The sequence below is a fragment of the Hemiscyllium ocellatum genome, chromosome 17 (genome assembly GCF_020745735.1).
Source record: "Hemiscyllium ocellatum isolate sHemOce1 chromosome 17, sHemOce1.pat.X.cur, whole genome shotgun sequence".
In the NCBI taxonomy this organism is placed as follows: domain Eukaryota; kingdom Metazoa; phylum Chordata; class Chondrichthyes; order Orectolobiformes; family Hemiscylliidae; genus Hemiscyllium; species Hemiscyllium ocellatum.
The window spans coordinates 4,688,587-4,712,462 of NC_083417.1; the positions used below are offsets into that span (position 1 = coordinate 4,688,587).

Here is a 23,876-nt window from a genome sequence, read left to right on the forward strand (position 1 = left end):
TCTGTACCTGTCCTACAATTTTGGTTTCCATCCCCCTGCTGTATTAGTTTAAATCCACCTTAATTGCTTTAGCAAATTTCCCACCCAGGATATTGGTACCTCTCTGGTTTAGATGAAGACCATCCTGCTTGTAGAGGACTCAGTAAACATTTTCTTATTACTTTGCTGATCCATTGGAATGCTCCTATTCATGTAGGACCTGGTGTGGGACCTAGAAATGTGTTAACAATCCATTGTGTATGGTAAAATTGAAGGTATAAGCAGATTTATACTTCAAACTATTTATAGATGCACACTGGAAAATACATCCCATTAAATTGCACCAGAGAGTGCACATTCCAGGTTTAACTGCTGAGCTGAGTTAATTCATCTCAATGAGAAAACAAAAGATGTTTGGTATTCTTGCAGTGTACAAGAGAAAGACAGATTGAGGTTTGTTAGAAATCTGAAGATTTGTGTTACTGATTAGGTGATGCCCACTGTGGAACTCTGTGATTTGGCTTTCTGTTACCTCAGGGCACTTGCAGTCATTTGTTAGTGCATCAGTCACACCTTAGCTGCAAATGATTCATCCATCAATGACTTGGGACTCTGATTGGTCTGTATGGTTTGGCTATTTATTAGTTTAACCAGCTAAGATTCCAATTTCATGATCTTAGACAGTTCCACTGGGTTAATCATAAGGATGGTTCTTGATAGAAAGAGTAAGAGAAAATAACCCAGGCAACTCTTATGCTCTTGCTTGCCTCCTGATATAGAAATATAAATGCAGAGAATTTGATGATTGATTGTGAATCCTATCAGTTAGGTCCAAAAGAAAAGCATCACTTTTATGATAATGAGTAAAATACAGAATTAATTATGTTCAATATCTTATTGACATCCTTTTTACAGATTCACTTAATCTGTGTTCAGATTTAATTAATATTGAAATCACTAGCACTCTTACCAGTCCTGCACCATCACTTACTGCAGGCCAAGATTTCCGATGCTCAGGTATGTCCTTTAACTGTTACGTTTTATTTTACCTTCTCTTGTACATGCTGTGTCTTAAGTTATTTTTCTCGGCCATTATTCATTTTATTTTGTAATCTGGTTAATGGAAATTGAGTTGTCTTCTAGCATAGCTTATGTACACATAGAAGAAATGAAGTCAGGTTTCATAAGTTAGCATTTGTGAAATATCTGGCCAACAGGCAGCTTATAGTCATTACAGCAAAGATGGGGGCTATTCGGCCGGAGGAGTCCATGCTGTGCTCTGGAAACCAATCCAGTCAATCCCATTCCTCTGTTCTATTCTCACAGCCTGGTGACTCATCCAGTCTAAGCATACCCAGCCTATCAATTTTCACCCAATCCATCACTTCTACCATCATTCAGTCACCATGTTTGTGTGTACTTCCACATTTGTACATGCCCGTGCACTGAGGAGATTACAGTTTCCCATCCAACCCTAAGACTAATAGACAATAGATCTGAATTGTAAGCTATCACTTGTAAGCATAGAGAAAATAACAATGAATTCTGGAGCTATAAAAATAAAAGATTTCAATTAGTTTCTTGCTTTTAAGCTAACATTTCTGACTTAAGCTGCTGCAGTGTTCCAGTGAAGCCAAATGCAAGCTGGAGGAACAGCATCTTGTTTTCCACTCAGGCACTTTACAGACTTCAGGATTCAACAGGGAATTCAACTATGTGCATTCTGTCCTATAATTCCAGACAAGTTTCACTGTGTTTTGTTGACATAGATTTGCTATCAGCAAAGTCAACATGTTTTCTACTATTTATTGATCAAGGGTTGTTATTAAACGTGAGAGGATGCAGAAGAGATTTACAAGAATGTTGCCAGGACTGGAGGGTTTGAGTTATAGGGAGAGGCTAAAAAGGCTGTGACTTCTTTCCCTAGAGCATCCGAAGCTGAGTAATCTTTATCCTTAATAAAGATTTATAAAATCATTATGGGCATTAATAGAGTGAATAGCTAGGGTCTTTTTCAAAGGGTGGGGGAGTCCAAAACTAGAGGGAATAGGTTTAAGATGAGAAGGGAATGATTTAAAATTGGAGGAACTTTTTCACACAGACTGTGGTGCATGTATGGAATGAGCTGCCAGAGGAAGTGGTGAAGGCTGGTACAATTACAACATTTAAAAGGCATCTGGATTGTTTTATGAATAGGAAGGGCTTAGAAGGATATGGGCCAGATGCTGGCAAATGGGACTGGGTCAGATTAGATTAAATTATTTACAGTGTGGAAACAGGCCCTTCGGCCCAACAAGTCCACACCGAAGCGCAACCCACCCATACCCCTACATTTACCCCTTACCTAACACTACGGGCAATTTAGCACAGCCAATTCACCTGACCCGCACATCTTTGGACTGTGGGAGGAAACCGGAGCACCCGGAGGAAACCCATGCAGACACGGGGAGAACGTGCAAACTCCACACAGTCAGTCGCCTGAGTCGGGAATTGAACCCAGGTCTCCGGCGCTGTGAGGCAGCAGTGGTAACCACTGAGCCACCGTGCTGCCCACAAATGGGGATGTCTGGTTGGCACAGTCAGCTTGACCGAAGTGTCGTTTCCATGCAATATGACTATGACTCTGACATCTATTTTGCATCTAGTTATAGAGTTGTGCAACACAGTAACAGGCTCTTTGACCCAACTTATGCATGCTGACCAGGTTTCCTAAACTGAACTAGTCCCATATGCCTGCGTTAGGCCTATATCCTTTTGAATCTTTACTATCCAAATGTACCTGTCCAAATGTCTTTTAAATGTTGTAATTGTACTCATCTCTACCACTTCCTTTGGCAGCTTATTCCATACATGCACCACCCGCTGTGAAAACATTGCTCCTCAGGTCCTTTTTAAATCTTTCCACTCTCATCTTTAACCTATGCCCTTTCATTTAGGACTCTCCTATCCTGAGGAATGGACTTGAAAGCCTTCACCCAAGGGAATAGACATCTTTGCACTCCATGATTTTATAAACTTCTTTAATGTCACCCTTCGTCTCCTACACTCCAGTGAAAAATGTTTCAGCCTATCCAGCCACTCCTTACAACTCAAAGCCTCCAGTCTCAGTAACATTCTGGAAAATCCTTTTGAACCCTTTCCAGTTTAATAACATGCTTCCTATAGCAAGGTGATCAGAATTGTACACAGTACTCCAAATGTGGCCATACCAATGTCTTTTACAGCCATAACCTTATGTCCTAACTCTTGTACTCAGTGCTCTGATCAATGAAGGCAAGTGTGCCAAATGCCTTCTTCATCAATCTCTGTCTGTCACGTCACTTTCAAGGGACTATGTATCTACACCCTCGTTCTCTCTGTTCAATAGCACTCCAGCACTCCCCAGGACACTATCACTAACTGTGTAAGTCCTGCCCTGGTTTGACTTAATAAAATGCAATACTTCACATTTATCTAAATTAAATTCCATCTGTCATTCCTTGGCTGACTAGCCCAGTTGATCATGATCCTGTTGTATTCTTCGATAACTTTTCTCACTGTTCACTATATCACCAATTTTGGTGTCATCCACAAACTTATTAACCATTGCTCCTATATTCTCATCCAAATTGTTTAAGTAAATTAAGCACAACAGTGGACCCAGCACCAGTCTTTGTGGAGTCACTGTGGTCATTGGCCTCCAGTCTGAACAACAAGCTTCTATACCATCCTCTGTCTCCTAATGTCAAGCCAATTTTGTATCCAATTGGCTAGCTCTTCCTGAATCTAATATTACTAACCAGTCTACCATGCAGAACCTTGTTGAAGGCCTTGCTAAAGTCATGTAGACAACTAATCTGCCTTCATCTATATTCTTGGTCACCTCTTCAAAAATCTCAAATCAAGTTTGTGAGACATAAAGCATAAAGCCACACTGGCTATCCCTAATCAATCATTGCCTTTCCAAATGCTTGTCGATACTGTCTCTTATGATCACTTCCAACAACACATCCATCACAGACATCAGACTTACCAATCTGTCTTTTCCTTGCAGACTTTCTTCAATAATGGCATAACATTAGCCACCTCCAGTCTTCCAGCATCTCACCCATGGCTGTCAATGATGCAAATATCTTTGCTAGGGACCCCACAATTTCTTCCCTAGTTTCCCACATTTGATCAGGTCCCCTAGATTTATCTACCTTTATGTGTTTTAAGACCTCCAGCACCTCCTGTTCTGTAATGTGGAGTCTTTTCAAGACATTACTATTCATTTCCCTCTTCTGCTACCTTTAGTACTTGCTTTATTTTTTATTCTGGGCATCCTCACCACTTATTCATCCTCCCTGAATTCAATAGCATGAAAACCATCATTTTCCAGACTCCTTCAATTCCATATCGGCTTTGAAATGTTAACTTTGTTTCACTTTCCACAAATGCTAACAGATTTGCAGCATTTCTCCAACACTTAGAATCACAGAGTCATACGGTACAGAAACAGGCCCATTGATCCAACCAGTCTATGCCAAACAATTGCCTTCAACAAGGCTCTGCATGGTAGACTGGTAATGTTAGATCACATATGATTCAGGGAGAACTAGCCAATTGAACATAAGCTAAGTTGGTTCGACCTGCCTGAGCTTTGCCCATATCCCTCCAAACATTTCTTGTTCATGTATCTATCCAAATGCCTTTTAAACATTGTAGCTGTACCTGTATCCACCATTTTCTTTGGAACTTCATCTCACACACGAACCACTGTCTATGTAAAACATTTGACCCTCATGTGTTTTTAAAACCTTTCTCCTCTCACCTTAAAAATATGCCCCAAGTCTTGAAAGCCTCCACCCAAGGGAATAGACATCTGCCATTCTTATCTGTACCCCTCATGAATTTATAAACCTTTTTAAGGTTGCCCCTCAACTTCCTACACTCCAGTGGAAAAATTCCCGGTCTACCCAGCCTTGCCTTGCAGCTCAAACCCTCCATTCCCAATACATCCTGGTAAATTTCTTCTGAAACCTCTCCAGCTGAATACTGTCCTACCTATAACAAGGCGATTGGAACCAGACAGTATTCCAGAAGAGGCCTCTCCAATGTCCTATAACTTCAAAGTAATGCCCCAACTCCTATATTCAAAGATCTGAGCAATGAAGGCAAGCATGCCAAATGCCTTCTTAACCACATGCTATTTCATGTTCAATTAATCATATAGCGTGTTGTAAAAGCATTTGGAATAATTACTCTCCAGCTATATTTCTGATTGCTTGAGTCCACTTTTCATGCATTTTCTAATAGATTGAAAAATTTATCCAGCTTCGTTGAATCCCTTTTAGAAAACCAGTTATGGTAGAGATCATAATTTGGATGCTGCAAATAGCCATAGCATCTCTGGGCAAAAGATGTAAAAACAGTTTGGATTTCAAGGCCGTATTGCTGTGCAGTAAACCCTTTTAGAAATTGTGTGTGTGTGTGTTTGTGTGTGTGTACGTACATGTGGCCATTAAATGAAGCCCCAGGATTACTGAGTAACCTGAATCTTCTTGCCTGGGTATACATATGAAGAATTACACTTGAGAGAGATCCCAGCTAATGATTATTAACCACAGAATGAAACTGTAGCACAAAATCTGAGCCTCTCACGTAATGGGGACAAAATTGAAAAGTGTCTGTCAGACAAACTCAGCAGGTTGGTCAGCCACTGAAAGAGCACGTTAAAAATTCTATGAAGTCCTTTGTTGCTGTTATTCATCAATAATTATTCTTTGCCCATCTCCATCTTCCCCAAATCCAATGGAGTATTGTATAGTGGCATCTGGTACACTGGTGCCTTACTTAAATGGCCAACCTTCATAAGTAAAGTTAGTCCAGTCTCATCAACAAAGATCATTGTTAATATTAGAAACCATGCGTAATGTTAATTATTTTGTGTCTTAAATGCAATATATTTCAAAGCCCACATACGGGCACAGAGTTAAACACAGGTGGCATGGACTTTTGAGTCTAAAGATATTACGTTTCCAACCCAGCTGATATTCTTACCAGTGTCACTAACATTACTAACTGGATCTTGTTTAGAAAACTAATAAATTGATTCTGATTTTACCTGCTTAACTGTCAAGGAAACTTGGACACAAACATTTCAGCTTTCAGTGGCCTGAACTCAATAAAGTAACATTTTCAAAACTGCGATAAGTAAAATAAGCCTAGTGCCAAAAATTTCTTGTTGAAAATTCTCATCTATCTTGTTTAATATTTAATAGGTTGTTCAACAGTAGCAGCATCCCTGAATAGTAGAAATTTCTGTAAAATTCTTCAGTTGTGTCCCAATAAATGTGATCGACACAAAGTGATTCAAGAATGTGAAGATAGATACAAAAAGGAATTAAAGAAGTTATTAACCTGTCACAGTTCTATGACTGACAAAAGTAAGCAATCAGTTTATCAACCTTAAGAAGAGCTATAGATTGTATTCAAATAAGTATCTGTAACCCTAACTGTTGCATTGAGATTTGGGGATTGTCGGGGAGTAAAAAATGAGGTCTGCAGATGCTGGAGATCACAGCTGCAAATGTGTTGCTGGTCAAAGCACAGCAGGTTAGGCAGCATCTCAGGAATAGAGAATTCAACGTTTCGAGCATAAGCCCTTCATCAGGAATAAGAGAGGATTGTCGGGGAACAATGCCTGCAACACAATGCAAAGAGAAACCTTTTAGTTTGCTGGCTAACATTGGAACCTATGTTGCCACAGCACAAACTTTTCAATACAGCAGCAACAACATAGATAAAAATCGAAAGAACTGCAGATGCTGCAAATAAGAGACAGAAATTGCTCTAGCCCAGATAACATGTTGGCCAATCTCTCCTATGCCTTCTTTATTGCAGTCACATCCTTCCTACTGTGTGATGATCAGAACTACATACAGTACTCCAGCTGTGGCCTAATTAATGTTAGAAACAACTCCATCAAATCTCCTTGTTGTTGTATTCGTTACCTTGACAAATAAAGGCAAATTTCCTACATTCCTTCTTAACTACTATATCTACCTGTCCTGCTGATTCAAGGATCTATAGACATACAGACCAAAATCCCTCTGATCCTCTCTACTTCCTCGAATTCTACTGCTCAAGACTTCCTTGCTTTGTTAGTTCTCCCAAAATGCATCACCTCTCACTTTACAATTTTAATCCTATTTGCCACTGTTCTGTCAATCTGACCAGCCAGTCTATATTGTCTAAGGCTTCCCTCGATAAATTCAATGTAATTTGTTAGACATGATTTCCCCTTACAAAGCCATTCTGACTATCCTTGCTTATTCCTTGTTTTTCCAAGTGGGCATGATGTGGACCAGGGTGGGCAAAGTTAAAAATCACACAACACCAGGTTATAGTCCAACAGGTTTATTTTGAAGTACTAGCTTTCAGAGCGCTGCTCTTTCTCATCGGGTAACTAGTGTTGTGTGATTTTTTAACATTTTCCAGGCGGAGATTAATTCAGTCCCTCAGAATGTTTTCCAGTAGTTTCCCTACAACATGATAGTCTTATTGGCCTGTAGTTTCATGATTTATCCCTATCACCCTTCTTAAATAATGATACTATATTATCTGTCCTCCAGTCCTCTGGCACCCCTTCCTTGGCCAAGAGGATCTGAAAATAATTGCATTCATGGGGAATTTTCCCCCTTGCCCTTGCCATTGTTTTCTTCAATTGGAAATTGCATATGCAAAATGGAGATCATGGTTCAATGTTTCTTGGCCACACTATGACCTGAGGTGGATCACTTCTGGTGCCAAACCAATCATTATTGACGCAACAGCTCCGAGCAATGCTGGGAGAGTACTGCACTGCTCTGGTAGAGCTTTTAGAGACCTGAGAAAATATGGATTACATCGCATCTATTCCAATGACTTACTCCATGATTTTCCTGTCTAGTTTTTGATGTGTATTCTGATGTTTATGATTTTGCTATTTAGAAATATCTGGTCTTTGCTATATATTTTTCTCTTGCCAGCTTAGCTGAGAATGTAAGATTTTGACTTGGAAACGTTTGGTTGTGAACTTCTATTTTACCTCATTATTCTTCCACAAGTGCAGAGCTTGTGATCAGATTCCTATCTACGATATTAATGTTGAATTTCCAAGCCCACAAGAACCTGAGAAGTACCAAAGATTAACTTTCAGCAGCACTGTTGACTACCACTTTGTGGAGAAAATACAAATAAGTGGACTTCTATCCATTTAAAATATCTTCTATCACTGACAAGTGGGAGAAATTGAGAAAATGGATGAAAAATAGTGAGATTGTATTTTACAGTATGTATTATTGTTTAGTATATTGTACTGGCTTAATCACAGCTATTTAAAGATTCCTTGAAGGATAGGATTTTATCCTTTAAGCAATTATCTACTCTGATGTAATGTATTTAATAATATTATTATTTGAGAAGTTAAGTTTTAAAGTGGAGGAAAAATGGATTTTAGTTTTCAGTTCTATGAAGATATCAGAAAATAATTTTGAATATTGAGAAAAACAGCATTTACAAGTAATTATGTAACTTAAACGAAATGAACTGCAGGCACCTGGGGGATAATTGCTAAGGTGTTTGTTGTCCTGTTTTGAATTATTTACCCCCAAAAAGAGCATCAGGCAGGGGTTGGGGCTGTGTGGAAAATTTCATATAGAGAGAAGAGGTCCATAACAGTAAAAGTGCTATTAATAACAGTCTTCAAGTAGTCTGGTTCGGGTTGAAGTCCTGAGTTACTTAGAAACCAATGACAAGAAAGCTCCAGAAACAGAGGGCTCTGGGAATATCAGAGAGGAAGATGTCCAGAAGGCTGTTGAAGACATGAGTTTGGTAAACCCATGTTCGGTAATAAGTGAGCAGAGTTATAGTTTGTTTTAAGAGTGTCAGGGGAATTATCTGCAGAAGATAGCATTGAATGAATGTTAGCAATTTGCCAAAAATGTGCCAATTGAGCAAGAAACGTTAGTATGGAGATAGGGATGACTATTAACTGAGGTTTGAGTGCCTGTACGGATATTGCTGAGATAAAAGGAATGAGTCTTTCTTTTTGCTATTTATATTTGGATTGCTCCAGTAGTGCAATTATAATTTGCACTTTTCTTTAGTGTAATAAACTTTAATGGTCTTTTGTCAAAAGTACATTGGAAACCTCTTGTAAGTACTTTAAGTGATTGAGCTCTATGGTAAACAAAAAGAAAAATAAAACTCGTGGTCTGTCAAGCTAGATTTCACTCTGGGAACTAATGTGCCCAGTATTTTAATCAGCGGGGATCAGAACACTGTTCTGAAGCTAAAAACATGGTAATGGACATTTTTGCCTACTTTATAAAGTTTTTTATATATAATTATCTGAGTAAAGGTCTAAAAATAAACAAATAAAAGAATTTGTTGCCACTTCTTGTGTAGTATCACAATGCAGTTTCCAGATTATTGTAGATTTAAAGAACTCGTGTCACATTGCTGCTGAACTCGGTCCAAGTTTGTTGTAGAATATCAAACATGCACATAAAGTAATATTTGCACATTTAAAAATTGTTTCTTTGTTTTAAAAATGTAAAACTTCAAAACCATTTGAATTTTCTTTAGAAAATTCAGTACTCAAAAGGGTTGCTACACTAAACAAAATTCAGCACATACAGACAGCAGAAAGTTATGGTCAAGTCTGAACCAATAGGTTTGCCTGATGGAATGTTTTAAGCCGTTTTTCAGCATCTGCTAATCTCCCATAAGCCTTGATGTTTCAATTCTTTAAAAAACCAGGAAGTGTGTTATTTTACCCTTGTGTACTCAGTGATCTTAGCCAATCAATGTAGATATTTCTTTTTGTTTGACATTCTGCAAATCTAAGGCTTTACATGAAGTGAAGCCTAAAGCCAAAGCTCTTTACTGATTTTGAAGTTTCATCAAGCTTTTACTTTGATGAGATTACTTCTGCCCTGTAAAACAGGAGTCATAATTCAGAGTAAAGAAGTCAGCAGTTGTAATTTATTGAAAACAAGAATGCCTTTGGTATGAAAAACAGAATTATACACTGAAGCAGAATTAGTATGCTCCAAAGTCAAGCCTTTGATTGTAACCCATGGATTTTTCTATTAGTATATATGGTAGATGACGAGATGTCAAACAGTCAAATTTTGAAAAACAAAATCAGAATATCTTGCAGATTATAGCTATAGATCAAAGCATCCGTGAAAAGCTCAATGCGATATATTTTGTGAATGTTGTATTGAAGTACTCTTACAAGTAGAAATGTATTTCTGGACATTATAGACTCTAAGTGCACATGGTAAAAGCACAGTAATATTGCAGCTTATTTCACAGATATCTGGTGTATTTTTCATTTCCTGATACATTTCTCATGCTCCTCTCCTGAAGTTGCTTACTGATCCTACGATATGATTCCATAGGTATTTGCTGGCTAGTAGTATCACCCAATTCCTCCTCCATGTGGTGGTCCCTCAGAATGGAGATGGCTTTTGCCCATGCTAAGACTTGCACATGGAAAGGCCATTGTGCTGCAGCAGCCTCATGATTCTGGCTGAACAAGGAACCCCCTTGCTTATTGCCAAGTATAGGCATATCAAAAGGACATATAGATGGATAATCAACCTGTTCAGCCATATTTGATGGCCATTTATTCCTAAGGGAACTTGAAACCAAAGTTTCTGACCTAAAGGTAGGGACTGTACGCACTGCATCTCAAGACCTCTCAATTCTTCATATGTGAACTCAGATAATAGATAGAATTCAATCACTTCACCTCCATGCTACCAGCCTCACTAACTAAAACTTGTGTTGAGAATCAAGATAACACTTTAAAGTTCCTTTCATAGCGTCGAGATGTACAGCAAGGAAACAGACTCTTTGGTCCAACTCATCCATGCTGGCCATATATCCTAAATTAATCTAGTTCCATTTGCCAGCACTTGGGCTATATCCTTCTAAACCCCTCCCATTCATTTTCAAAGTTGTAATTGTACCAGCCTCCACCTTCCTCTGGCAGCTCATTCCATACACGCACCACCCTCTGCGTAAAAAGTTTGCCCCTTAGATCCCTTTTAAATCTTTTCCCTCTCACCTTAAACCTATGCCGTCTAGTTCTGGACTCCCCTCCTACCCCAGGGAAAAGACCTCGTCTATTTACTCTATCCATGCCCCTCAAGTTTTAGGTCAGGTCATCCCTCAGCCTCTGACGCTCCAGGGAAAACAGCCCCAGCCTATTCAACCTCTCCCTATAGCTAAAATCCTTCAACCCTAGCAACATCCTTATAAATTTTTTCTGAACTCTTTCAAGTTTCTCAATATCCTTCCGATAGGAGGGAGGCCAGAATTGCACACAATATTCCATAAGTGGCCTAATCAATGTGCTGTACAGCCACAACATGATCTCCCAACTCCTATACTCAATGCTCTGATCAATAAAGACAAGCATACCAAACGCCTTCTTCACTATCCTGTCTACCTGTGATTCCACTTTCAAGGAACTATGAACCTGCACTCCAAGGTTTCTTTGTTCAGCAACGCTCCCCAGGACTTTATCATGAAGTATATAAGTCCTGCCTTGATTTGCCTTTCCAAAATGTAGTACCTCACATTTAACTCCATCTACCACTCCCCACTTTGTTTGATTAATCTTGTTTCTTCTTTCCTCCATGTTACATTCAGATGTTTATATGTAACCATTTCACTTCTCATTTGTTATTTAATTTTCTCTCCCCTCCACCCTGTCACATCTTTTACATGTCCATCTTTCTAGAGTTGTGATGAGAGGTCACTCAAATTGAAATATTAACTCTATTTCTTGCCACAAATGCTGCCTGACTAGCTGAGTTTCTCCATCACTTTTTGTGCTTAATTAAAATTTCTGGCAACTGCAGTAATTTGATTCTGCTTAATACTTGGAATCCTAGTGTGTTACACCATTTGTTTTTCACTTCATCCTGATATCCTGGAACCATTTTGTGTAGTTTCCTGACTGGAGGTGAGGGTCATAATTCTACTGGTACTTCCATGACTGCAATCATTTGGTGTAGACATTGTCCACTTTCTGGTGTTCTTGGGAGATCTGAGCTCACTGCAATCCCAAATCTTCCTCAGGTGGACCTCCAGAAAAGTGTAAAAGACCTGGGGATAGCCTTACCAGGTTTCCCATCCACCCATGAGGTTGCTGCATATTGAAAAACCCAAATGCTGCTAAATCTTTCTGAAACATCCTGTTGTCCCTTTAATTAGAAATCTTTCCTCTGACAGAACGGATGCTTCTCTGTAATACGTGCAGCTCCCTTTTAAGAGACACAAGCTCACTGAAGTAGATGCCCAGATGTACTCTCTTTGTTTCACTCCCTGTAGAGACCATTAACGTTTTTTAAGAGAGATGAGTTTCCCTGAAACAGATGGAAAAAACTAAAAAGACAGTATTTCACATTATAAGACTTTCATTGAAATCAACCAAAATCATCACGTATCAAATATTACTTAATAGGCAACTAATGCACAAATTTGAAGAATAGGTAAAACCAAAAGAACTGCGGATGCTGAAAATCAGAAACAAAACAGAAATTGCTGGAAAATCTCAGCAGGTCTGGCAAAACGTGTCTGAGGAAGGGCTATTGAACCCGAAACATTAAGATTAGATTCCCATAGTGTGGAAACAGGCCCCTCGGCCCAACCAGTCCACACCGACTCTGCGAAGAGTAACCCACCCAGACCCATTTCCCTCTGACTAATGCTATAGGCAGTTTAGCACAGCCAATTCACCTGACCTGCACATCTTTGGACTGTGGGAGGAAACTGGAGCACCCGGAGGAAACACACACAGACACAGAGAGAATGTGCAAACTCCACACAGACAGTCACCTGAGGCTGGTATCGAACATGGGATCCTGGTGCTGTGAGGCTGCAGTGCTGACCACTGAGCCACCGTGCTGCCCCACAATAATTAACTCTGATTTCTCTCCACAGATGTTGCCAGATCTGTGTTTGTTAAAGAATACGTACTTCTTCATTAACCTAATACAATCAAATAGTGGTACAGCATGATTTTTTACATTTCCCCACATCTCTGTGTGGATAGTGATGCAGGTAGTTTCAGAGTACTCCAGGATTCTAGCAGGTCCTATTCTTGCTCTTGTGCCCTGTCCAATCTTGCAGTGCTCTTCGAAAATTGTTCCACCCATTTGGATTACTCCAGCCCTTGTTTCACCTGTAAGACTCACCCCTGATCCTCACATGTCAAAATGTCTGATGAATCCTGTTCTTTTCGAAAAGCAAACCAACATTTCCAAGCATTCTGCTTAGTTGTTAGAAACAAAATAGCTCACCCTGCTCTTCATGGCAGCAACTGCTACTTTTGCCACACAGTCATAATTTCTTTGTTTCTCTGTTCCACACTGGTGCTGTCCCACATGTAAAAAAAACTGTCTTGATTTTCAATTGGTTTCAGTTCCAGATCCATAGGCCTGTTTTTCTGGCAGAGTTAGTGTAATGTGGTGCGGAAAAGCACAGCAGGTCAGGCAGCATCTGAGGAGAAGGAGAATCGACATTTTGGGGAAAAGCCCTTCATCCACTTTTTCAGTATGTTCTGGTTTACCTTAATTTAACAGAGACATTTTAAAACATAACCATCTTCAGAATCCTGCATTCATAACAATCTTAAAACATGCAGCAATTAGCAGTCATTGTGCTTAGCTGAACACTGCAATCATGCAAGTGAGGCACCATAAAGCTAGTGTGCTGCCTGATTTAACAGCAACTGTGCTCAGCTAATCCTAAATTTGATTCTGGCTCCAGGGTAAAGGAATAGTCAGCTTTTAGCTCTTTGAATTGTGGTTTCACAAAGAGTTTTACATATTTCCTTCACTGGACTTAATTTTTTGTAGTGTTTTTGAAAGCAATGCAATAGCTCAAATTTGTGATGGCATAAGTATTTTAGAAGCCAGTCTTGTTCTGGTTTTTGTACCTCAAAACCAATTATCTCAGCAAAGGGATGTTCTAGATGAGTCATTTTAGACCCAGTGTACATAAAATGTTGTTGTTTAACTTAGGATCTCTGGAGGACAAGAAGCTTTTGAAAATTTTGGATATTTATGAGATACAGTGCTTTTGAGATACCAGTTTCAGGAAGGGAAGTAGCAGACAATTTCTTTATGGAAATCACCTTTACCATTCTGAAGTACTATGAAGTCTAATCCAAATCAATAGATTGTAATACAGCTTCTGTAAAATGTCAAGCTTAAGTAGGTGATCTAGTTGAATCTGCAATGTAGTGTAAAGGAGATTCGACATTTTACAAGGTGCAATCTTTTGGATGAGATGCTAGAACCAAATCTGCCTATGGAAGCATATGTAATAGAAGCTCTGACACTTTCTAATGAAGAGCTGGCAAGTGTTCTGATGTATTATCCAACAATCCCTCCAACAGAATGAAAAAGAAACAGATTAACTTATCCATTTGCTGCTTCTGTGACATTCCTTCCCACAAGTCTTCTCTACCTACACAAGAACAATTTCTGATTCAAAAGTGTACTCTTTATGAAGTGCTTTGGGACATTGTGAGATCAAGATCTTGTAGTGTGGTTTTTCACTCACTTTGAAAATCCTTGAATTCATCTTTCAGTGACCGTTTCATTCAAAAGTTCCAGTGTAGGGCTTTCAGTGTCGGACTTTGTGAAATTCTTTTTTAGGTATGAATTAACGTTTTACGGAAATTATTGTGGTATGATAATCTTGATTGGGAAATCTTGATTATGATAAATTTTATTTGTGAATTGCAAATGCTTTACAGTGTTACAAGATTTCTAACCATGATTTAATCTGTAGAGAATCTTCTGACTCCAATCAAGAAAACTGCATCTCGCATGACAAATTTCCACACACAGCACTCAGATTTTCTATTCAAGCCTAAACCATCCGCGAACAATTTTCACACAAAAAGTAAGTAAATCTTGCTGTTGGGTACTGGATTACACCTTTGGGTCCTGGGCTCAAATTCAGTTCAATGTCCATTTCTTTGCACACAGTCCAAAGATGTGCCGGTTAGGTGGTTTGGCAATGCTAAGTTGTACATTCGGTGGACGAGCCATGGTAAAAAATTATGTAAGGGTTTATAGGGATAGGGTGGGGTGGTAGTTCCGGGTGGGATAATCTTTGGAGGTTTGGTGCAAATTCAAATGGCTGAATGACCTCTTTGTTTAAGGATTCTGTGATTCTATGCATCAGAAGGACTGTTCCCTTTAAGATGCATACAAGCATAAATATGCAGCCAACTTAAAGGGTCCACACAATGCAATAAGCCAGCTCTACACAGTAAACAGAATTTAGAGGAAACACTGGTTGGAATATATCCATTACAATTTTGCAAGCGATCAAGCAGTCTGTGCCCATGTTTAGTATGACTTAAACAACGTTCAGGCTTGGACTCAGACAAGTCTGGTTCTGGGATTTAGATGTTTCAGTGAAAACAGAGAAGATGGTAAAAGAGGTGGAGGTGTGGCATTCTTAGTCAAGGACAGTATTATGGCTGCAGAAAGGACGTTTGAGGACTCATCAACTGAAGTAGTATGAGCTGAGATTAGAAAGAGGAAAGGTGAGGTCACCCTGTTAGGAGTTTTCTCTCGGCCTCCAAATAGTTCCAGAGATGCAGAAGAAAGGATAACAAAAGATGATTGTCGTAGGAGCAAGAGTGACAGGGTAGTTGTTATGGGCGACTTCAACTTCCCAAATACTAACCAGGAATACTATAGTTCAAGTACTTTATTAGATTACTTACAGTGTGGAAACAGGCCCTTCGGCCCAACAAGTCCACACCAACCCGCCGAAGCGCAACCCACCCATACATTTACCCCTTACCTAACACTACGGGCAATTTAGCACAGCCAATTCACCTGACCCGCACATCTTTGGACTGTGGGAGGAAACCAGAGCACCCGGAGGAAACCCACGCAGACACAGGGAGAACGTGCAAACTCCACACAGTCAGTCGCCTGAGTCGGGAAATGAACCCGAGTCTCAGGCGCTGTGAGGCGGCAGTGCTAACCACTGTGCCACCGTGCCACCCACAAGATGGGTCAGTTTTTGTCCATTGTGTGCAGGAGGGTTTTCTGACACAATATGTAGACAGGTCTACAAGGGGTGAGGCCACATTAGATTGATACTGGGTAATGAACCTGGCCAGGTATTAGATTTGGAGGTAAGTGAGCACTTTGGTGATAGAGACCATAATTCGGTTATGTTTACTTTAGCGATAGAAAGGGATAAGTATACGCCAGAGGGCAGGAATTACAGCTGGTGGAAAGGCAATTACGATGCAATTAGGTAAGATTTAGAATGCATAGAATGGGGAAGGAAACTGCAGGGTATGGGCACAATAGAAATGTGGAGTTTACTCAAGGAACAGCTACTGTGTGTCCTTGATAAGTATGTACCTGTCAGGCAGGGAGGAAGTTGTCAAGTGCCGGAGTTGTGGTTTACTAAGAAAGTTTAATTTGTTGTCAAGAGGAAGAAGAAGGCTTATGTTAGGATGAGATGTGAACGCTCAGTTAGGGCGATTGAAAGTTCCAAGGTAGCCAGGAAAGATCTAAAGAGAGAGCTAAGACGAGCAAGGAGGGGACATGAGAAGTTGTTGGCGGATAGGATCAGGGAAAACCCTGAAGCTTTCTACAGGTATATAAGGGATAAAAGAATGATTAAAGTAAGATTAGGGCCAATCAAGGACAGGAGTGGGAAGTTGTGCGTGAAGTCAGAGGAGATGGGGAAGCACTTAATGAATACTTATCGTCAGTATTCACACTGGAAAAAGACAATGTTGTCGAGAAGAATACAGAGACACAGGCTACTAGACTAGATGAGATTAAGATTCACAAGGAGGAGTTGTTAGAAATTCTAGAAAGTGTGAAAATAGATAAATCCCCTGGGCCTGATGGGATTTATCCTTGGATTCTCTGGGAAGCCAGGGAGGAGATTGCCAAGCCTTTGGCTTTGATCTTTATGTTGTGATTCTCTACAGGAATAGTACCAGAAGATTGGAGGATAGCAAATGTGGTTTCCCTGTTCAAGAAGGGGAGAAGAGTCAACCCTGTAAATTACAGACCAGTGAGCCTTAATTTGGTTGTGGGTAAAATGTTCGAAAAAGGTTATAAGAAATAGTATTTATAATCATCTCATTAGGAATAAGTTGATTAGGGATAGTCAATACGATTTTGTGAAGGGTAGGTCATGCCTTACAAACCTTATTGAGTTCTTTGAGAACGTGACCAAACAGGTGGATAAGGGTAAAGCAGTTGATGTGGTGTATGTGGATTTCAGTAAGGTACTTGATAAAGTTCCGATGGTAGGCTATTACACAAAACATGGAGGAATGGAATTGAGAGTTATTTAGCGGTTTGGATCAGAAATTAGCTAGCTGAAAGAAGACAGGGTGGTGGTTGATGGGAAATGTTCACCCTGGAGTTCAGTTACTAGTGGGGTATCACAAAGATCTGTTTTGTTTGTCATTTTTATAAAATACCTGGATAAGGGCATAGAAGGATGGGTTAGTAAATTTGTAGATGACACTAAGGTCGGTGGAGTTGTGGACAATGCAAGAAGGTAGTTCAATAACATCTTCTCAAATAGGAGTGAACAGTGATTGCTGACCATTCTAGCAGTGCCCACATCTCATCATTATGATCAATTTTATATATGATTTTTAAGTACATTGTAACATTATAATGATTGTTATAATGTTTTTTATTGTAGAGATTCTGTTGACTCCAATCCAAAAAATGGCATCTCACATGACGAATTACTGCAGACAACAAACAAATTTTATAACTTGGCCTAAGCCATCTACAAAAGATGTTAACGTAAATCGTAAGTATGGTTCTTCCTGCTGGGTACTGAATTATATCTTTTGAGTTCTGGGTTCAAATTCAGTTCAGTTGTGTTATAATAATGATGATTGCTAAGCAAACCATGATCTAAACGTGACTAATAGTGAAAGAAAAGTCCTACCGAAAATACACAGAGGCGTTTACAATGGGTCTTGCCTTTTTAGCATGATCTCAGATTTCTGAAGCTTTCCCTAAAGGCAAGCTGCATTCTCCTGCTCAAACCTGACACAGCATTCAAACTCATCTCATATGAGTTATGAACATTTAGTGGGCTTCAGTCATTGCATCCACTTTGCCAATCCCCCCGAATTCAGATGTAAAAAAAAGAGATCTTATGGAGATAGAATTTTCATAAGGTAAGATCTGCTGTCTAAGTGTAAAATTGTTTCGTGAGAAAGTTAAATTTAACTAGTAAGACTGTATAAGTTTAAGGAAATTTAAATCATGGCAGGTGAGGTCAGCCAAGTGAAATGGGTGTTCTATCACTTATAGGGAGTCACAGACCCCAGCAGAATCCTAGATGACCACAAGTGCAGGAATGTGTTCCCACCCTCACAACCTCGAGCTCTGGGTTTTGGACCTTAAGCGTGGCTGGAGACACTACGGCACATCTGCGAGGCTGAGAACTTTGTGGATTGCATATTTAGAGAAGTGGTCACACCACTGCCGAAGTGATTGAATCAAAGATGGGAATGGGTTACCACCAGGCCTGGTGTGTTGCTTCTCTGGTGCCAGAGTCAAGTATGTCACTGAGTGGCTACAGGGCACCATGAAGGGGGAGGGTGATAAGACAGAGGTGGAAGTACAACCAATATAGTTAGAATGAGGGGTGAGGTCTTGTATCAAAAGTTCAGGGAGCTAGATAGTTGATTAAGAAGAGGTGATGGTCTGGTGGTATTATTGCTGAACTATTAATTCAGAAACCCAGGTAATGTTCTAGAGTCCAGGTTGGAACCAACATCCTTTGGAAAGGTTTGCTAGTACTGCTGGGAGGAGTTTAAATTAGTTCAGCAGCGGCAGGAGGTCACAGTGTGTTAGTGCGTCAGTGTGCTAGTTGGGGGGAATGACTTACCAGGGATAAGCCATGATTTGGAGATGCCGGTGTTGGACTGGGGTGTACAAAGTTAAAAATCACACAACACCAAGTTATATAGTCCAACAAGTTTAATTGGAAGCACTAGCTTTCGGATGCCGCTCCTTCATTAGGTGGTTCACCAGGAATAAGCCATGGGATACAGGTCTCTGGCACAGAGTCTGTCCCTATTGCTCAGAAGGGAAGGGGGGAGAAGAGCAGAGCATTAGTCATTGGGGACTCCATAGTTAGGGGAACAGATAGAAGATTCTGAGGGAATGAGAGAAACTCGCAATTGGTGTGTTGCCTCCCAGGTTCGTGATGTCTCGGATCGTGTTTTTAGGATCCTTGCTAGGGAAGGGGAGCAGCGGCAAGTCGTGGTCACATAGAGCTAGAACAAACAGAGTTGTTATCTCCGGTTTGTTACCTGTGCTACATGCTGACATAGCGAGAAATAAGGAGAGACAGGAATTGAACACGTGGCTATAGGGATGGTGCAGGAGGGAGGGATTCGGATACTTGCATAATTGAGACTCATTCTGGGGTAGGTGGGACCTCTACAAACGGTATGGTTTGCACCTGAACCAGAGGGGTACCAATACCCTAGGGGTGTCATTTGCTAAGGCTCTTCGGGAGAGTTTAAACTAATTCAGTAGGTGGATGGGAACCTGAATTGTAGATCCAGTGTACAGGAGGTTGAAGGTAGTGAGGTCATAAATAAGGTTTCAAGGTCATAAGAGTGTACCAGCAGGCAAGAAAGTGTTTGAAATGTGTCTACTTCAATGCTAGCATCTGGAATAGGGTGGGTAACCTTGCAACATGGGTTGGTACCTGGGACTTCGATGTTGTGGCCCATTTTGGAGACATGGATACAGTAGGGACAGGAATGGTTGTTGCAGGGTCCAGGTTTAGATGTTTCAGTAAGTACAGGGAAGGTGGTAAAAGATGGGGAGGTGTGGCATTGTTAGTCAAGGACAGAATTACCGTGGCAGAAAGGACTTTTGATGAGGACTCGTCCACTGAAGTAGTGTGGGCTGAGGTTAGAAACAGGAAAGGAGAGGTCACCCTTTTGGAAGTTTTCTATAGGCCTCCAAAAAGTTCCAGTGATGTAGAGAAAAGGATTGCAAAGATGATTCTGGATAGGAGCGAAAGTAACAGTATAGTTGTTAAGGGAGTCTTTAACTTTCCAAATATTGACACTATAGTTCGAGTACTTTAGATGGGTCAGTTTTGTCCAATGTGTGCAGGAGGGTTTCCTGACACAGTACGTAGATAGGCCAACAAGAGGTGAGGCCTCATTGGATTTAGTACTGGGTGATGAACCCGGCCAGGTGTTAGATTTGGAGGTAGGTGAGCACTTTGGTGATAGTGATCACAATTCGGTTACGATTACTTTAGTGATGGAAAGGGGTAGGAGTGTACCACAGGGCAGGAGTTAAGGCTGGGAGAAAGGCAATTATGATGCGAATAGGCAAGATTCAGGATGCATAGAATGGGGAAAGAAGCTGCAGGGGCTGGGCACAACTGAAGTGTGGAATTTGATCAAGGAACAGCTACTGTATGTCCTTGATAAGTATGTACCTGTCAGGCAGGGAGGAAGTGGTCAAACAAGGGATTTGCAGGGAACTAAAGAAGTTGAATTTCTTGTCAAGAGAAAGAAGGAGGCTTATGTGAGGTTGAGACATGAAAGCTCAGTTAGGGCACTTGAGAGTTACAAGTTAGCCAGGAAAAACCTAAAGAAAGAGCTGAGAAGAGCCAGGAGAGGACATGAAAAGTCTTTGGCAGGTAGGATCAAGGAAAACCCTAAAGCTTTCTGTAGGTATGTCAGGGATAAAAAAAAATGACTAGAGTAAGATTAGGGCCAGTCAAGGACTGTACTGGGAAGTTATACGTGAAATCCGAGGAGATAGGAGAGGCACCAAATGAATATTTTTTGTTAGTATTTCCACAGAAAAAAGGCAATGTTGTTGAGATAGCCTGAGACTGAGATAGAGGCTATTATACTAGACAGGATTGAGGTTCATAACGAGAAGGTGTTAGCAATTCTGGAGAGTGTGAAAATAGATCAGTCTTCTGGGCTGGATGGGATTTATCCAAGGATTCTCTGTGAAGCTAGGGAGGAGATTGCAGAACCTTTAGCTTTGATCTTTATTTTGTCATTGATTAGAGTGGTGCTGGAAAAGCACAGCAGGTCAGGCAGCATCTGAGGAGCAGGAAAATCGACGTTTCGGGCAAAGCTTTTCTTGCTCCTCGGATGCTGCCTGACCTGCTGTGCTTTTCCAGCACCACTTTCATCTAGACTCAGATTTCCAGCATCTGCAGTCCTCACTTTTGCCTTTATTTCATCATTGTCTATAGGAATAGTGATAGAAGACTGGTGGATAGCAAATGTTGTCCCCTTGTTCAAGAAGGGGAGTAGGGACAACCCCAGTAAGTATAGTCCAGTGAGCCTTACTTTGGTTGTGGGTAAAGTGTTGGAAAGGATTATAAGAGATAGGATTTATAATCATCTAGAAAGGAATAATTTGATTAAGGATAGTCAAGACGGTTTTGTGAAGGGTAGGTTGTGCCTCACAGATCTTATTTAATTCTATGAGAATGTGACCAAACAGGTGGATTAGGTTATAGTGGTTGACGGCTGCATATGGATTTCAGTAAAACGTTTGAAAAGGTTCCCCACAGTAGGCAATTGCAGAAAATACAGAGACATGGGATTGAGAGTGATTGGATCAGAAATTCACTAGCTGAAAGAAGACAGAGGGTGTTGATTGATGGGAAATGTTCATCCTGGAGTTCAGTTACTAGTGGGGTACCACAAGGATCTGTTTTGGGGCCACTGCTATTTGTCATTTTTATAAAAGACCTTGATAAGGGCGTGGAAGGATAGGTTCGTAAGTTTGCGGATGACATTAAGGTCGGTGGAGTTGTGGAATGCAGAGGATGTTGCAGGTTACAGAGGGACATAGATAAGCTGCAGAACTGGATTGAGTGGTGGCAAATGGAGTTCAATGTGGAAAAGTGTGAGTTTATTCACTTTGGAAGGAGTAACAGGAATACAGAGTACTGGGCTAATGGTAATGTGGATGAGCAGGGAGACTTCGTACATAGATCCCTGAAAGTTGCCACCCAGGTTGGTAGGGTTGTTAAGAAGGCATACAGTGTATTAGCTTTTATTGGGAGAGGGATTGAGTTTCGGAACTATGAGGTCATGTTGCAGCTGTACAAAACTGTGGTGCGGCCGCACTTGGAGTATTTCGTACAGCTCTGGTCACTGCATTATAGGAAGGATGTGGAAGCATTGGAAAGGCTGAAGAGGAAATTTACCAAGATGTTGCCTGGTATGGAGGGAAGGTCTTATGAGGAAAGGCTGAGGGACTTGAGGCTGTTTTTGTTAGAAAGAAGAAGGTTGAGAGGTGACTTCATAGAGACATATAAGATGATCAGAGGAGTAGATAAGGTGGACATTGTGAGTCTTTTTTCTCAAATGGTGATGGCTAGCACAAGGGGACATAACTTTAACTTGAGGGATGATAGACAAAGGAAAGAGGTCAGAGGTAGTTTCTTTACTCAGGGAGTAGCAGGGGTGTGGGATGTACTGCCTGTAACAGTAGTAGACTCGCCAACTTTAAGAGCATTTAAATAGTCATTGGATAAACATATGAATGATAATGGCATAGTGTAGGTTGGATGGGCTTCAGATTGGTTTCACAGGTTGGTGCAACATCGTGTGCTGAAGGGCCTGTACTGCGCTGTTCTACATTCCATGTTCATTAGCAATACAGCATAACTTAGAAAAGAAACCATGTGGACCAAGTTCAGATAAGTGGTATATCAAGGGAGTAAGGCATGGTTGGGTGGCCTGTACCTTAATGGCAGGAGTATTAGAGGTAAGGCGGATGAGTTAAGGACATGGAATGACACATAAAATTACAATATTGTTGCCATCACACCGATCTGGTGGAGGGGGTGGCATTACTGGCAACTTGACATTCTGGGACATAAAATCTCCAGATAAGACAGTGGAGGGTTCACAAATGAAGGTAGTGTTAGTTAGGGAGGCAGTTATTGTAGTAAGTGAAATAACTCCCCAGAGGCTGGTATCCCGTCACCAATCACCATTTATTTACATGTGGAAAGTCCTTAAAACTGATCCAGCTCTTTCAGAACCAGCTCTCAGAGCGCCAGCATGTATAAAACTCCTGTTTTTATCTACCTCTTAACATCCCCAATCAAGGAACTCATATTCTATGAAATCCACCTGGCTGACTTTGTTACAATCACTACATCCCTACTCTTCTGAGTCCAAGGACATAGTCCAGTTCTTTTTCTTGTTCCTTCTGGGATGTTTTAGCACCGGGCTAAGTTCCTCTAACTCTGCCTCAGATATAGGCAGCATGCAACACACAATAGCTCGCCTCTTGTGCCTGCACCATCACGGAAAAAAATTCATCCTCTTCTTCAGGTGGCAAAGGCATCAAGGCAGTGAGATCCACCATGTCCCTCTCTTCAACAGAGGGAGAGGGAGAACCCAAGGGTTCTGCCAGACTTTCCTATTCTTCCAAGGAGCCCAAGCACATTTTTGCTCCCACCTCATTTGCGAGTTTGCAGCTTTCAAATGGTCTACATCACTCCAGTTCAAACATTTTACGTCACTAGACCTGACCTTGTGTCAACCATACCTCTTATCCTTTCAGCATAATTTCTATGGTTCCTACACCAAACCTCAGCCCCTGAAGTGAATTATTTTTCGCAGAACCTTGTGTCTGGCACTGGCATTCCTGATGCTGGTTCATCCTCCACCCGTAAGGTCCGGGAAGATCAGATTTAATCTGGTGCAGAGTCTTCTCCCCATTGGCAACTCTGCTGGAGCTATCCCTATAGTTGCATGACAGCGTGATCTATACTCAAATAGGAACAAGGACAGTTTGGTATCTAGTGAAGCTGTAGGCTGC

The 23,876-nt window shown here is 40.7% G+C and overlaps 1 protein-coding gene across 1 annotated transcript in view; it reads left to right on the forward strand.

Annotated features, from left to right (window-relative positions):
* The window catches only part of terb1 (telomere repeat binding bouquet formation protein 1), a 164,806-nt gene that overhangs the window by 92,247 nt on the left and 48,683 nt on the right, over positions 1-23,876 (forward strand). The window contains exons 12-13 of the mRNA XM_060838318.1: positions 895-996; positions 6,222-6,368. Of these exons, the coding sequence (XP_060694301.1) occupies positions 895-996; positions 6,222-6,368 (249 nt within the window). The remainder of the gene's footprint in view (positions 1-894; positions 997-6,221; positions 6,369-23,876) is intronic.